The following is a 13,483-nucleotide window of genomic DNA, read 5'->3' on the forward strand; positions in this document are numbered from 1 at the left end:
GGGATTTGTTGCCAGATAATGTGGCAAAAGAAGTCTGGATAATTTCCTGAAAGAAAAGTCCATAAGCCATTATTAAACTGAAGTTGGGAAAAATCTACTGCTCATTTGTAGGATCTGTTTTACTCTTTTGGGATCTTGCTAGGTACTTGTGATTGGTACCAGTTGGACCTTGAATGCATAATAAAGTAATTAAAAGTTGATAAGGTCTAGGGAGATAACGTTTCCTTTGTCCAAGGTAGTTGGGTTTCATTTGGGATCGTCTATTGGGGGTGTGGAAAGGTGCAGCCTGCTGAGTCCCACTTGGGGGTGGGGGGGGGCAGGTATAGCTGATGCACTTTTCTTTCTTAGATCACAGAGGAAAAGGAAAGCGGGTTGACCCCGCCCCCGCGTGACGTCATTTTGGCGCTATATAGCCAGGCCGCCGCCACTGCTGTTAACCGCGCTCTCTCGCCGCTGCGACCATGCCGATCTGCCACGTGGAGACGGAACGCAGGTCCCGGGACGTCCTGGCCATGGTGATGACCCCAGATCGTATCCCGCCCTTCATCATCCCTTCTCTGGCTCCGGCCGAGGGGCGCCGGAGCCGCTGCTACAGCCTGGACCTGTCACGGCTGCGGGACCGCAGGGAGCTGCTGCAGGATCCGGTGACCCGGGCGGCCATGTCCCTTCCCCACCTGAGCAAGATCACCACCCCCTACGGCTTCCTGACCCTGGGGGAGAGCCCCTGCGTGGGAAGGAAGGAGTCCCTCTTCTTCGATCCCCTGCCTGCCCCCCTTTGGCCCCGACCGGACCCTCCCTTCTCCTGGGACGCCAGCAGCCGGCGGGCCCGATCGGAGGGCGCTTTGGTGCGGGAGAAGAACCGGCTGCAGCTGCTCCTCAAGAAGCACCTGGCCGGCAGGAAGGGACGAGGGTCGGGGGGCAGCACAGCCTGGACCCGCTGCTCCTTGGCCGTGGCTGCTGCTACCTAACCCCGGACTTTCACGAGCTCTGGAGGGATGCAACCTGTGAACCAGTAACCCTACCCCCCCCCCCCCCCCCCCATCCTAAACGACCTCCCTCCCTCCCAGCAGGGGAATAAAGTGCATCCCCCAGCACTTCTGCAGAAGAGCCGGGGTGGCGGATGCCTCCTGCTGTCCCTCTGACACATGTGACTGTGTACAATGTAAATATGTTCTTAGCCTGAGTGATCAAAACGAGACTTTTGTGTTTGCCTAAAGCAGCTTTCTCTGCTCTGTATATTGTACACCTGTCCTGAAAGCTGTATTTCATTCTCTGTGCAGGGCATGCCTAATGGCAATGCTACCGTTTAATGTTATAATTATTTTTTTTAATAGGAATTAAAATATTTAATGCTCACTTTCCTATCTTATATCTTGGTTTTCCTAGTTATGTCAAGAAGTTTTCTAACCTACTTGAAACGTCCAGCACTTTGCATTTCTAGGTTCCCAAACCTAGTCCTGGAGGCACCTGGGCCAATCAGGCTTTCAAGAGGCAGTGCATACAAATCTCTCTCATGAACATTCATTGTGGATGCCCTGAAAACCTGATTGGCCGGGGTGCCTCCAGGACCAACAGGACATTGTGGTAAAGGTCATTATCCGTTCTGTGCGAGTAATACTTAACCCTGGTGAACATGGGGAACTTAGAGACTCATAGGATACCTTACTGAGGCACGGGTGTTTTTGACTATCTCCTTTGCCAAAGTACTGGCTGTGGCCAACTTGTGACCAGCTGGTCATTTGAGAAAGGTAGACAGTCTAGTACAGAAGCAGACCAGACAACCAAACAGCAGCAGCGATCCAAGGAATGACAAACACAGCAAGAGTTTATCCAAGATGTAATGGAAACAGGACCCAACCTGGCCAAGTTTCGTAAAAACCTTTTCAGGGGTCACGTCGGTTCCCACAGTACATTCACAGATTCTGCATAGAAAAAGCTCTGGTCCGATTAACGACTGACTTTTGGAACTGGACCAGAGCTTTTTCTCTGCAGGTTTTGCAGCACATGCATTGAATCTGTGACTGTATTGTGGAAACCTATATGACCCCTGACCTTTGGATAAACGCTTGCTGTTTGTCCTTCCTTGGATCGCAGCTGCTGTTTGGTTGTCTATCTCATTTGAGAAAGGAGCCTGTACATCCACATTAACTTTAGGTCCTGTACAAAGGGCCAGAAACAAGTTGTAGTGTTTACATGACTTACTCAATATGGGGCTCATTTTCAAAGCACTTAGACTTACAAAGTTGCATACTAACCTATGTAACTTTGTAAGTCTAAGTGCTTTGAAAACACACCTCCAAAGGTATCAATAGCCTCCTGGATCACAGCCCTACCAGACAATTAGAATTCTTTAAGAATGTAAATAAACATGAGCTGGCCAATACAGTGCATTTGGATGTTCAGAGTACATTTGGCAAACTCCCTTAGGAAATGAAAAAGGTGTGGGAAAGGAGGCAGTGGCCTACTATGGGTAGATAACTGGGTAAAACTTTTTAAAACGTTGATGTTGGCATCTGCCCATCTGTGTTTCAGTCCCAGGAGCTGTCCAGATAATGGTGCTGAAATGCTTTTAATAAATTCCAGGTTATCAATAGAAATCAAACAAAATAAAACATGGAAAAGAAAATAAGATGATACCTTTTTTATTGGACATAACTTAATACATTTCTTGATTAGCTTTCGAAGGTTGCCCTTCTTCGTCAGATCGGAAATAAGCAAATGTGCTAGCTGACAGTGTATATAAGTGAAAACATTCAAGCATTACTATGATAGTCTGACAGGGTGGGAGGATGGGGGTGGGTCGGAGGTATGCATGGGGACATCAAAGCATATCATTGGTATTCTAACAGGGTGGGTGTGGATAGGTGAGGGGTGGGGTGATCAACAGAGACATACAGCTTTATGGTTTATAATGGGCTAGGAACCCCAGGTCCTTGTTAAGTCCTTTCTGTTGGGTGTTAAACCTGGGGTTCCTAGCCCATTATAAACCATAAAGCTGTATGTCTCTGTTGATCACCCCACCCCTCACCTATCCACACCCACCCTGTTAGAATACCAATGATATGCTTTGATGTCCCCATGCATACTTCCTACCCACCCCCATCCTCCCACCCTGCCAGACTGTCATAGCAATGCTTGAATGTTTTCACTTATATACACTGTCAGCTAGCACATTTGCTTATTTCCGATCTGACGAAGAAGGGCAACCTTTGAAAGCTAATCAAGAAATGTATTAAGTTATGTCCAATAAAAAAGGTATCATCTTATTTTCTTTTCCATGTTTTATTTTGTTTGATTTCTATTGATAACCTTAAGAGTGGACTAACACGGCTACCACACTCCTCTACTTAATAAATTCCAGAAAAGCCATGCTGTGTAAGGTCTATGGAACCCAGCAGCCTGTATCCAAAAGTGCCCTGTCCAGGTCACAAGTACCAGGCAGTTCCCAAAAAGTAGATTAATTTCTCATAGCTCATTTCCAGGGATAAGTACTGGCTTTCCCACATCTATCTGGCTAATACATTTTTATGAACCTTTCCTTTTGGAATTTGTCCAGACTTATTTTGTACCCTGCTGTGTTAATTACCTTGGCCACATCCTCTGGCAACAGATTACACAGCATAATTACATGCTGACTGAAATCATACGTTCTGCAATCTCAATCTGTTGGTTTTCAGTTTCATTAGAGTTGTTTGAAAAGTTAAAAAAAAAATCATTCCCCTATTTTACCACTCCACTGCCACCTTTCCACTTTCAGTGTTTTAAAATATATTTTTATTTACACAAGAGGCTAAAATGTCATTACAATGCCTGATAAGGCATACGGGAATAGACTTAAAGATCTCACTATGTATACTTTGAGAGAAAGGAAAGGGGGGGGGGGGGGAGAGATATGCCATGGAGGAGTTTAAACATCTCTTTCACAAATACACGTGACAGGTTTATTTTAACAGGAAGCTCTGAAATAAGGGGGCATAGAATGAAAGTGAAAGGGGATCAATTCAGGAGTAATCTAAGGAAATATTTTTTTTTTACCAAGAGTGGTGGGTGGTGGAATGGTTTTCCAGCAGAAGTGGTGGAGAGATACAGGGTCAAAAGGGATGTGTTCTGGATGGTCAAGAAAATATACATGTATTTCCAAATGGGACTGCAAGCATAATTTACAAAGAGAAGAGACGGCTGAGGGGAGACACGATAGAGGTATATAAAATAATGAGTGGAGTGGAACAGGTGGATGTGAAGCGTCTGTTCACGCTTTCCAAAAATACTAGGACTAGGGGGCATGCGATGAAACTACAGTGTAGTAAATTTAAAACAAATTGGAGAAAACCTTTCTTCACCCAACACATAATTAAACTCTGGAATTCGTTGCCAGAGAACATGGTGAAGGCGGTTAGCTTGGCAGAGTTTAAAAGGGGATTAGACGGTTTCCTAAAGGACAAGTCCATAAACCACTACTAAATGGGAAAAATCCACAATTCCGGGAATAACATGTATAGAATGTTTGTACATTTGGGAAGCTGCCAGGTGCCCTTGGCCTGGATTGGCCGCTGTCGTGGACAGGATGCTGGGCTCGATGGACCCTTGGTCTTTTCCCAGTGTGGCATTACTTATGTACTTATAAGATTGTGTGGTTTGAAGATTTTGATTCCCTACCCCAGAAATCATTTCAACTTATTACTGGAGTGGTTCTAAAAATTGAGACTTGATCTAAAATCCTGGGCATAATTTTAAATTCAAAGCTTACTTTGGAAGATCAAATTAATGCCCTTGCCAAAAATGTTAATTTTCAATTATGACCGCTGAGAGCTGAGTGCCAGAATTTTAGGACTATTGTACAGGTGGTCCTGCTGCCCTATCTAAATTATTGTAACTCTCTTTGTGGAAGTATAACTGTTAAACTATTGCAGAGATTGCAATTATTTTAAAATACTGCAACTAGATTGATTTTTAGATTGAGTAAATTGGAGAGAGCTTCTCCTCTCCTTAGAAAATTATACTGGCTTCCTATTTCCCTTGGAATACATTTTAAGATTGCTTGCAATGGTTTTCAAATCTTTTTGAGGCCAAAATTCAGAGAACATTACAAGATATCGACTTCAAGAAGGACTTCTCGAAATGTTCAGCTCCTATGGCTTTTCCAAGTTTTATATTTACGTTCATTACTACTACTACTATTATTAGCATTTATATAGCGCTACCAGCGTTCATTCAAGGTTTTTTTTAATTATTTATTTATCAATTTCAAGTTTTACAAGCATTTTACATCATAGTAACATAGTAGATGATGGCAGAAAAAGACCTGCACGGTCCATCCAGTCTGCCCAACAAGATAAACTCACATGTGCCCAGCACTATCCTTGCCTCCCACCACCGGCTCTGGCACAGACTGTATAAGTCTGCCCAGCACTATCCCCGCCTCCCAACTACCAACCCCGCCTCCCAACCATCCGGCTCTGGCACAGACCGTATAAGTCTGCCCAGCACTATCCCCGTCTCCCAACCACCACCCCCTCCTCCCACCACCAGCTCTGGCACAGACCGTATAAGTCTGCCCAGCACTATCCCCGCCTCCCAATCAGCAGCCCCGCCTCCCACCACCGGCTCTGGCACAGACCGTATGTCTGCCCAGCACTATCCCCACCTCCTAACCACCAGCCCTGCCTCCCACCACCGGCTATAAGAGTGGGGGTTGGAGCCTTCACATACTCAGGAGATGAGATTCAAAAACATATTTTAAATAAGCACAGCTTAGCAAAATTAAACCATTTATTCCTATTCTGTCTCTCTGATCTAATGCTCAAGGCTAATCATTACTGCCTAGTCTCAGCAGGTATTAAATTATCTTTTTCTGAGTAATAAATTGTTTTAAATGTTCAGGAATTAAAAAAAATATATTTAACCCCTAAGTATTTGATGTTACATTTACACGGGTAATTCAGGTTGAATGAAGCTCCCAGGGCTAAAGTTGCAGATCGCAGTGCCAAAAACTCTTTTCTCCTAACTTGAGTCTGCTTAGTAACATCTGGGAACATCCAGATTTTTTTCCCCATAAAATGGGGTTTGTAAGTTCCTCAATGCAAGTTTCCTAACAGATTCCAAGTCTTGGTGAAATATAAATGATACCAAGAGAGTTTGGCACTCAGTTATTTCTGTTAATGAAGATTCTAATAGATCTGATACATTAAGATCACGTTGCTCCTGTTGAATGTTTTGTTCGTCTTCTTTCACCTTTTTTACTGGTAGATAATATATTTTATTCAACGGAGGTATGTTATCTTCAGAAAATTTCAAGTTCTCTATTATATATCTTTTAAAAATTTGCAGTGGAGTGTAGATCAGAGTCCTAGGAAAGTTCAATAAACAGAGGTTTAACCTCCTATTAAAAATTTCAAACTATTCCAATCTACTATGTATCAGAGTGTTATCTTGTATCAGTTTCACAGTGGTTTCCTTCAACTTAATATTTTCATCAGATAAATGGTTTATCTGTAACATCACTTTTCATGGTGGCAAAAGCAGAAGATAAAGTCTGAACATTATTCACAAGAGATTCTATCTTACTTGTTGATGACAAGATAGTCTGGAGTATCCCCCATATTGCCTCAAGCGTTACTGGTGCTGTTTGAGCCTTAGATGGTAAAAGGACCTCGGCTGGAGACTCCGCAATAGGGCCCAGTTGAGACACCGCTCCTCCGTCTTTGCGGGATTGTGGTTCACCTCTATGGTTGGCCCCAGCCGGTTGCGGCGGTGAAGAACACGTCGGGGGGAACAACGAAATGTTCACAGTCTAGAAAATGTTTGAAAACATACCTGTTTACTGATATGGATACGGATTGATTTTGATTATTTTTTCTATAGGTACTATTTAATTCCCCCTGTTTGTGGGCATTTCTTATTATGTATTCTGTGATTAATCATTTTGAGATATTGCAGAATATAAGACACTTATAGTATAGCTACCTGTTCACTTGATCTTGGGCTGCTAGTGATGGAGGTGGTAACTGTATTTATCTCTGTCCACAGCGGAGGCTAGAGAGAGTTGCATGGGGACAGAAATCTAACCCATCCCCACTGGAATCTAACTTGTCCCCGTCCGTCCCCATGGGGAATCTAAGTCATCCTCACCTGTCCCCGCTGCAAGTAATCTCCTCCATCCCAGCTCCCCGCATTCACCACCCCTCACACACACTCTCCCCAAGAAAGCCAGATTCTATAAGCAGTAAAAATACTAGCAAAATTAACAAATTATTTTCTTCCACACTCTGCTAAAACAGCAGATGTACAGATCAGCACAGGACCCAAAACAGTCCAAATTTCAAAACAAGTAAAGTCAGAAACAACACAGTTTATACCTAATTGTTCACCCACCCTTAGGAGTCATCTTTGGGTAAAAAAAAGCAAAAACATGTGCATATAAGGACTTGGTAAATGAATTAAAACTAAGTTTAAAGCAAATGCCCTTAATATGTAATTGGTAGCAATAATGAAACAGTGATGGAATATTCACACAGCAAGCAGCCTGAGCCAACAGATTTATTTTCTACTGAACATAATTAGGTTTGTATGAACTTGGTGGCTAATAGTGTGCTGAACTGGACAATGTTAGCACATTTAGACTGACGTTGGACAAAACGTCTGCATGAAGGAAGCCTTTCCCTCATTATTCAATACCTCTCTGTGAAAAAGTAGTAATAAAAGAAGGCAACTTCATTTTTATAATATACCTCTGAAATCCATAAAACAAAAGGAGCAAGTTCCCACATGCCATCTTTTTGTTTTGATGTAGGCACAGGAAAAACCTAATTAATGTTTAATGTGGGATATAAATGTCATAGATTAGTAAATAGATAGACAGAAACTCTGAATGTTGAGAACTTGATTCTCATAACATGACGTTTGTTTTAGTGGCCCTTTACCAGGAGAAAAAAAACCCCTCTGCATGAATATAACACCTGCTAGGATCAGGTACTGCATACAGTTCAAGCTTCTCCTACTAACCTACAAATGCACTCAATCTGCAGCCCCTCATTATCTCTCTACCCTCATCTCCCCTTACGCTCCTACCCGAAACCTCCGCTCACAGGACAAATCCCTCCTCTCTGTACCCTTCTCCACCACCGCCAATTCCAGGCTCCGCCCTTTCTGCCTCGCCTCTCCCTATGCTTGGAATAAACTTCCTGAGCCCATACGCCAAGCCCCCTCCCTGCCCATCTTCAAATCCTTGCTCAAAGCCCACCTCTTCAATGTTGCCTTTGGCACCTAACCATTATACCTCTATTCAGGAACTCTAGACTGCCCCGATATGATTGTCTGCACATTTTGTCCATTAGATTGTAAGCTCCTTTGAGCAGGGACTGTCCTTCTTTGTTAAACTGTACAGCACTGCGTAACCCTAGTAGCCCTTTAGAAATGTTAAGTAGTAATAGTAGTATCCCTATAACTAGCCCCTACAAATGACATAGTGATTATGACGATTTATAACTAATTACAACTCTACCTATGAAAAGTTATTCCGTTATTCTACTTCTTCTGTGTACATCCGTCTGCTGCATAAGTTGGCATGTTTGAAAATATAAGTGAGATTAAATACAAATGCTACCAACACTAAAGAGCAACAACGTGGAATAGGTTTGCATGCTTCGTTTTGTGTACAGCGCTGCGTATGCCTTGTAGCGCTATAGAAATGATAAGTAGTAGTAGAGTACGGCGAACATTTTTTACGTCACTTGGTCTAGAAACATAGAAACAGGGCAGATAAAGGCCATATTGACCCGTCCAGTCTGCCCATCCTCTGTAACCCCCAATTCTTCCTGTTCCTAAGCGATCCCACATGCTTATCCCAAGCTTTTTAAATTCTAGAACAGTTCTTCGACTCCACCACCTCCACCGGGAGGCCATTCCACGCCTCCACCACCCTTTCTGTGAAATACTACTTCCTTAGGTTACTCCTAAGCCTATTCCCTCTTAACTTTGTCATATGGCCCCTCATGCCAGAGCTCTCCTTCCTGTACATAAGTGCCCTTGAGATATTTAAACGTTTCTATCATGTCTCCTCTCTTCAAGCATATTATTATTATTTATTGCATTTGTATCCCACATTCCCCCACTTATTTGCAGGCTGAATGTGGCTTACATAGATTTGTAAGATTGTCATTACAGGATAACAGCTACATTTAGTTTTGTGCAGAGATTAAGTAAGGGAAGAAAGAAGAAGGGAGGGAGTGATTAGGGTGTTGAGGTTCATTTTAGCATTCAAGGTTCATTAACTAGAGGAGTGTGGTAGCCGTGTTAGTCCAGTCTTAAGGTTATCAATAGAAATCAAAATAAAACATCTTATTTTCTTTTCCATGTTTTATTTTGTTTGATTTCTATTTGGTTCATTAACTAATTTCGTAGCCGCCCCCTGGACCGACTCCACCCTCCTGCCCTGTTTCTATCTCCCGCCTCGTCTTCTTCGGGACGAGCTATTATGACGGCAAAGGAAGGCGTCCGCTGAGTCCCTCTTAAAATGGCCCCCGTCCAGTGACGTCATCTCCGGGCGCCCGCGAGCCAGTAGCCTTTAAAACGGCCGACTTGGGCGCGCGCGCCTAGTTCCCTGGCTCTCGCGCAAGCGCTGTCGGGGAGGAGAGTGGGATCCAGGGGCCCAGCGAGCGGACGATGCTGCCCTGCAAGAAGCGGAAAGTGGCGGAGCAGCCCAGAGCCAAGCCGAAAGGGAGCAGAACCCCCCCGGCCTCCCCCAGCACCGGCAAAGGACTAGTTCTTGCAGCAGACGCCAGTACTGAAGCATTGGACGAGGGTGGGGAAGGTGAGACACTCCAGGGCCTTTCAGTGGTGGGAGTGGCCAACGCCACACTGGGAAAAGACCAAGGGCCCATCCAGCCCAGCATCCTGGCCATGGCAGCGGCCAATCCCTGCGTTCGCTGCCTGCTCTTGCGCCTCCTGTGCACGCTGACGCTCAGCGGTCTCTGACGCAGCCACGTTCGCTGCCTGTCTCCTGCTCTTGCGCCTCCTGTGCACGCTGACGCTCAGCGGTCTCTGACGCAGCCACGTTCGCTGCCTGTCTCCTGCTCTTGCGCCTCCTGTGCACGCTGACGCTCAGCGGTCTCTGACGCAGCCACGTTCGCTGCCTGTCTCCTGCTCTTGCGCCTCCTGTGCACGCTGACGCTCAGCGGTCTCTGACGCAGCTGCGTTCGCTGCCTGCCCCCTGCTCAGCGGTCTCCAGCGCAGCCACATTCACTGCCTGCCCCCTGCTCTTCTTGCGCCTCCTGTGCACGCTGACGCTCAGCGGTCTCTGGCGCAGCTACGTTCGCTGCCTGTCTCCTGCTCTTGCGCCTCCTGTGCACGCTGACGCTCAGCGGTCTCTGACGCAGCTACGTTCGCTGCCTGCTCTTGCGCCTCCTGTGCACGCTGACGCTCAGCGGTCTCTGGCGCAGCTGCGTTCGCTGCCTGCCCCCTGCTCCTGCGCCTCCTGTGCACGCTGACGCTCAGCGGTCTCTGGCGCAGCTGCGTTCGCTGCCTGCCCCCTGCGCCTCCTGTGCACGCTGACGCTCAGCGGTCTCTGGCGCAGCTGCGTTCGCTGCCTGCCCCCTGCTCAGCGGTCTCTGGCGCAGCCACATTCGCTGCCTGCCCCCTGCTCTTGCGCCTCCTGTGCACGCTGACGCTCAGTGGTCTCTGGCGCAGCCACGTTTGCTGCCTGCCCCCTGCTCTTGCACCTCCTGTGCACGCTGACGCTCAGCGGTCTCTGGCGCAGCTACGTTCGCTGCCTGTCTCCTGCTCTTGCGCCTCCTGTGCACGCTGACACTCAGCGGTCTCTGGCGCAGCTACGTTCGCTGCCTGCCCCCTGCTCTTGCGCCTCCTGTGCACGCTGACGCTTAGCGGTCTCTGGCGCAGCTGCGTTCGCTGCCTGCCCCCTGCTCCTGCGCCTCCTGTGCACGCTGACGCTCAGCGGTCTCTGGCGCAGCTGCGTTCGCTGCCTGCCCCCTGCTCAGCGGTCTCTGGCGCAGCCACGTTCGCTGCCTGCCCCCTGCTCTTGCGCCTCCTGTGCACGCTGACGCTCAGTGGTCTCTGGCGCAGCCACGTTCGCTGCCTGCCCCCTGCTCTTGCGCCTCCTGTGCACGCTGACGCTCAGCGGTCTCTGGCGCAGCTGCGTTCGCTGCCTGCCCCCTGCTCAGCGGTCTCCAGCGCAGCCACATTCGCTGCCTGCCCCCTGCTCTTCTTGCGCCTCCTGTGCACGCTGACACTCAGCGGTCTCTGGCGCAGCCACGTTCGCTGCCTCCTGCTTTTCTTGCACCTCCTGCACACACTGATGCTCAGCGGTCTCCAGCGCAGCCACATTCGCTGCCTGCCCCCTGCTCTTCTTGCGCCTCCTGTGCACGCTGACACTCAGCGGTGTCCGGCGTAGCTGCGTTCGCTGTCTATGCTCAGCGTCAGTGTGCATAGGAGGAGCAAGAAGAGTAGGGGGCAGGCTGCAAACACGGCCACGCTGAACAAGGGTTAGGCTGGTGGAGGTTGGGGACCTCCCGCCAGCAAAGGTATTTATGAGGTGGTGTGGCGGCAGGGCGGCACTCAAAATGTGCCCCCAACCTCTGGCTCTGGCCCCCTCCCTACGTGAGGTCTGGCTACACCCCAGCTGCAGTGTGCATTGTGGTGTCAGGCTTTGGGTCAGTGATTTGAGGGCAGGCAGTAGCAGTCATTCTGTTTACCATGTATACTGTGTAGGTGAAAAGCTAGTTTCATGGCTGGAAAATCTGGGCTACTTTGCGTTCATTTCACATCTTTTAATTAGTAGCTCAAGGTGAGTGACGTTCAAGCACACTGGAGGGTTGACAATCTAAGTTTGTACATGAGGCAGTGGAGGGCTTAATTGACTTGGCCAGATTCAGTGGTATAGCCACAAGGGAAGTCTGATCGGCCTCCAAAATCACTGGTTGAATGGGTGACAGGGATGCTCAAACCCCACCAACCGAAGGTTTGCTGCCAGAGCCCCTGCCTGTGCTACCTGAGCAGCGAGGAAGTGAGCAGTACATGCTCAGTTCATACTGGTGGGGTTTGGGCATCCCTGCCTCCAAGGGTATGACCTGAGCGAAAATGTGATCTTGGGTAGAGGTGTAGTCAGAAGCCCATGGAGCAGCAGTGAGATCTGCACTCTGGCTTTTAGCTCTAACCGTTAGGCTCCTCCTGCACTTAAGGTCTTTGGACGTGTGATTGATGATTAAGTCACCTTTGATAAGTTGTCATACCCTGCGTGTGAAGGACTGGTTTGTCGAGAATGAAGTTGGTGGTTTATACAGTGAAGGTCTTTCAAGTTCAGTTCTAAATGGTTGAAAACCAGCAGCCCAGCTACTAGTGGGGGGGGGGGGGGGGGGGCAGAAATTTGGCTGTTTACTTTGTATTTCAATTCATTAATTAACTTGTATTTGGTTCATGGCTTTTGGAAGTAGCTCAAGGCAAGTTACAGTTAGGAATACCTGGTAGGTCCCTGCCCCAGAGGGCTTACAACCTAAGAGCCTCTTTTGTCAAACTGCTAGTGGCTTCAGGTGCAGGAACTGCTCACGCGGTTTGATAAGTTTGTCACTGAAGCAGTTGAGAGTTAAATGACTTGTCAAAGGTCTAAAGGAACAGCAGTGGGGTTGAACTGGGCTTCCCTAGTTGTTCTCAGCTTGATGTTGTAATCACTAAGCTACTCCCTCCACTTCATACTAATTCTTATTTCCTCTGGTAGTAACCAGGAATTGAGTTTAAGCTTCTTTCTTTAGCGCTTAAGTGCATTCGTAGAGGAGTGCCAAAATATTTCCTTCTCAGCCAGCATGACATGTGTCTTCTTCCCAAAAGAATTGTCCTACTCTTTTTGACAAAGGTTTCATTGCTATCAATAAAGTCTGAACCTAAACTTTGGAAAACAACATGGGAACTGAGGATTTATTGTATTTATTTATTGCATTTGTATCCCACATTTTCCCACCTATTTGCAGGCTCAATATGGCTTACATAATAACCATGGTGGCAATCGCCATTTCCGGTAAAGCAGATACAGAGTGACAATGTTGAGGTTCGTGCAGGATAAACACATCAGGGAATAAGGAGGAAAGGTTGAGTTGTGATCAATTCAAGTCTTAGTTTCATTGAGTTATGAGATCCGAGTCATTTAAGTTTTTAGTGATTTCTGAAAGTTTGATAGGTCGTGAGGTGTTTTCAAGGTGTATGGTAGTGCGTTCCATAGTTTCGTGCTTGTAAAGGAGAAGCTGGATGCATCGGTTGATTTGTATTTAATTATTTTGCAGCTTGGGTAGTGTAGGTTTAGCTATGTGCGTGTTGATCTTGTGGTGTTTTTGGCTGGAAGGTCAGTGAGGTCTATCATGTATCCCGGGGTCTCACCATAGATGATTTTATGCACTAGAGTACAGATTTTGAAGGTAATTCATTCTTTGATCGGGAGCCAATGTAGTTTTTCGCATAGGGGTTTGGCACTTTTGTATTTCGT

At 46.9% G+C, this 13,483-nt stretch overlaps 2 protein-coding genes across 5 annotated transcripts in view; both read left to right on the forward strand.

Moving 5' to 3' along the window:
- Positions 1 to 452: 452 nt before the first annotated feature.
- On the forward strand, positions 453 to 1,074 carry LOC115458134 (C2 calcium-dependent domain-containing protein 4A-like). The gene has a single exon (XM_030187986.1). It carries the CDS (start codon positions 462 to 464, stop codon positions 966 to 968), a length of 507 nt encoding a protein of 168 aa, XP_030043846.1. The 5' UTR covers positions 453 to 461; the 3' UTR covers positions 969 to 1,074.
- An 8,516-nt stretch (positions 1,075 to 9,590) lies between these two features.
- The window catches only part of LOC115457632 (GON-4-like protein), a 98,867-nt gene continuing 94,974 nt past the window's right edge, over positions 9,591 to 13,483 (forward strand). For 2 of the 4 annotated variants that reach the window (XM_030187133.1, XM_030187136.1), the window contains exon 1: positions 9,594 to 9,808. In XM_030187133.1, coding sequence (XP_030042993.1) covers positions 9,661 to 9,808 — 148 coding nt within the window. In that variant the 5' untranslated portion in view covers positions 9,594 to 9,660. Of the gene's footprint in view, positions 9,809 to 13,483 lie in introns of all 4 variants that reach the window. The other 2 variants (XM_030187137.1, XM_030187134.1) reach the window with 2 other exon arrangements.

The sequence above is a fragment of the Microcaecilia unicolor genome, chromosome 14 (genome assembly GCF_901765095.1).
Source record: "Microcaecilia unicolor chromosome 14, aMicUni1.1, whole genome shotgun sequence".
Classification (NCBI taxonomy): Eukaryota; Metazoa; Chordata; class Amphibia; order Gymnophiona; family Siphonopidae; genus Microcaecilia; species Microcaecilia unicolor.

What these genes read in the sequence shown, in the direction of transcription:
- LOC115458134 (XM_030187986.1), top strand. Translation starts at nt 462, where the DNA reads ATGCCGATCTGCCACGTGGAGACGGAACGCAGGTCCCGGGACGTCCTG.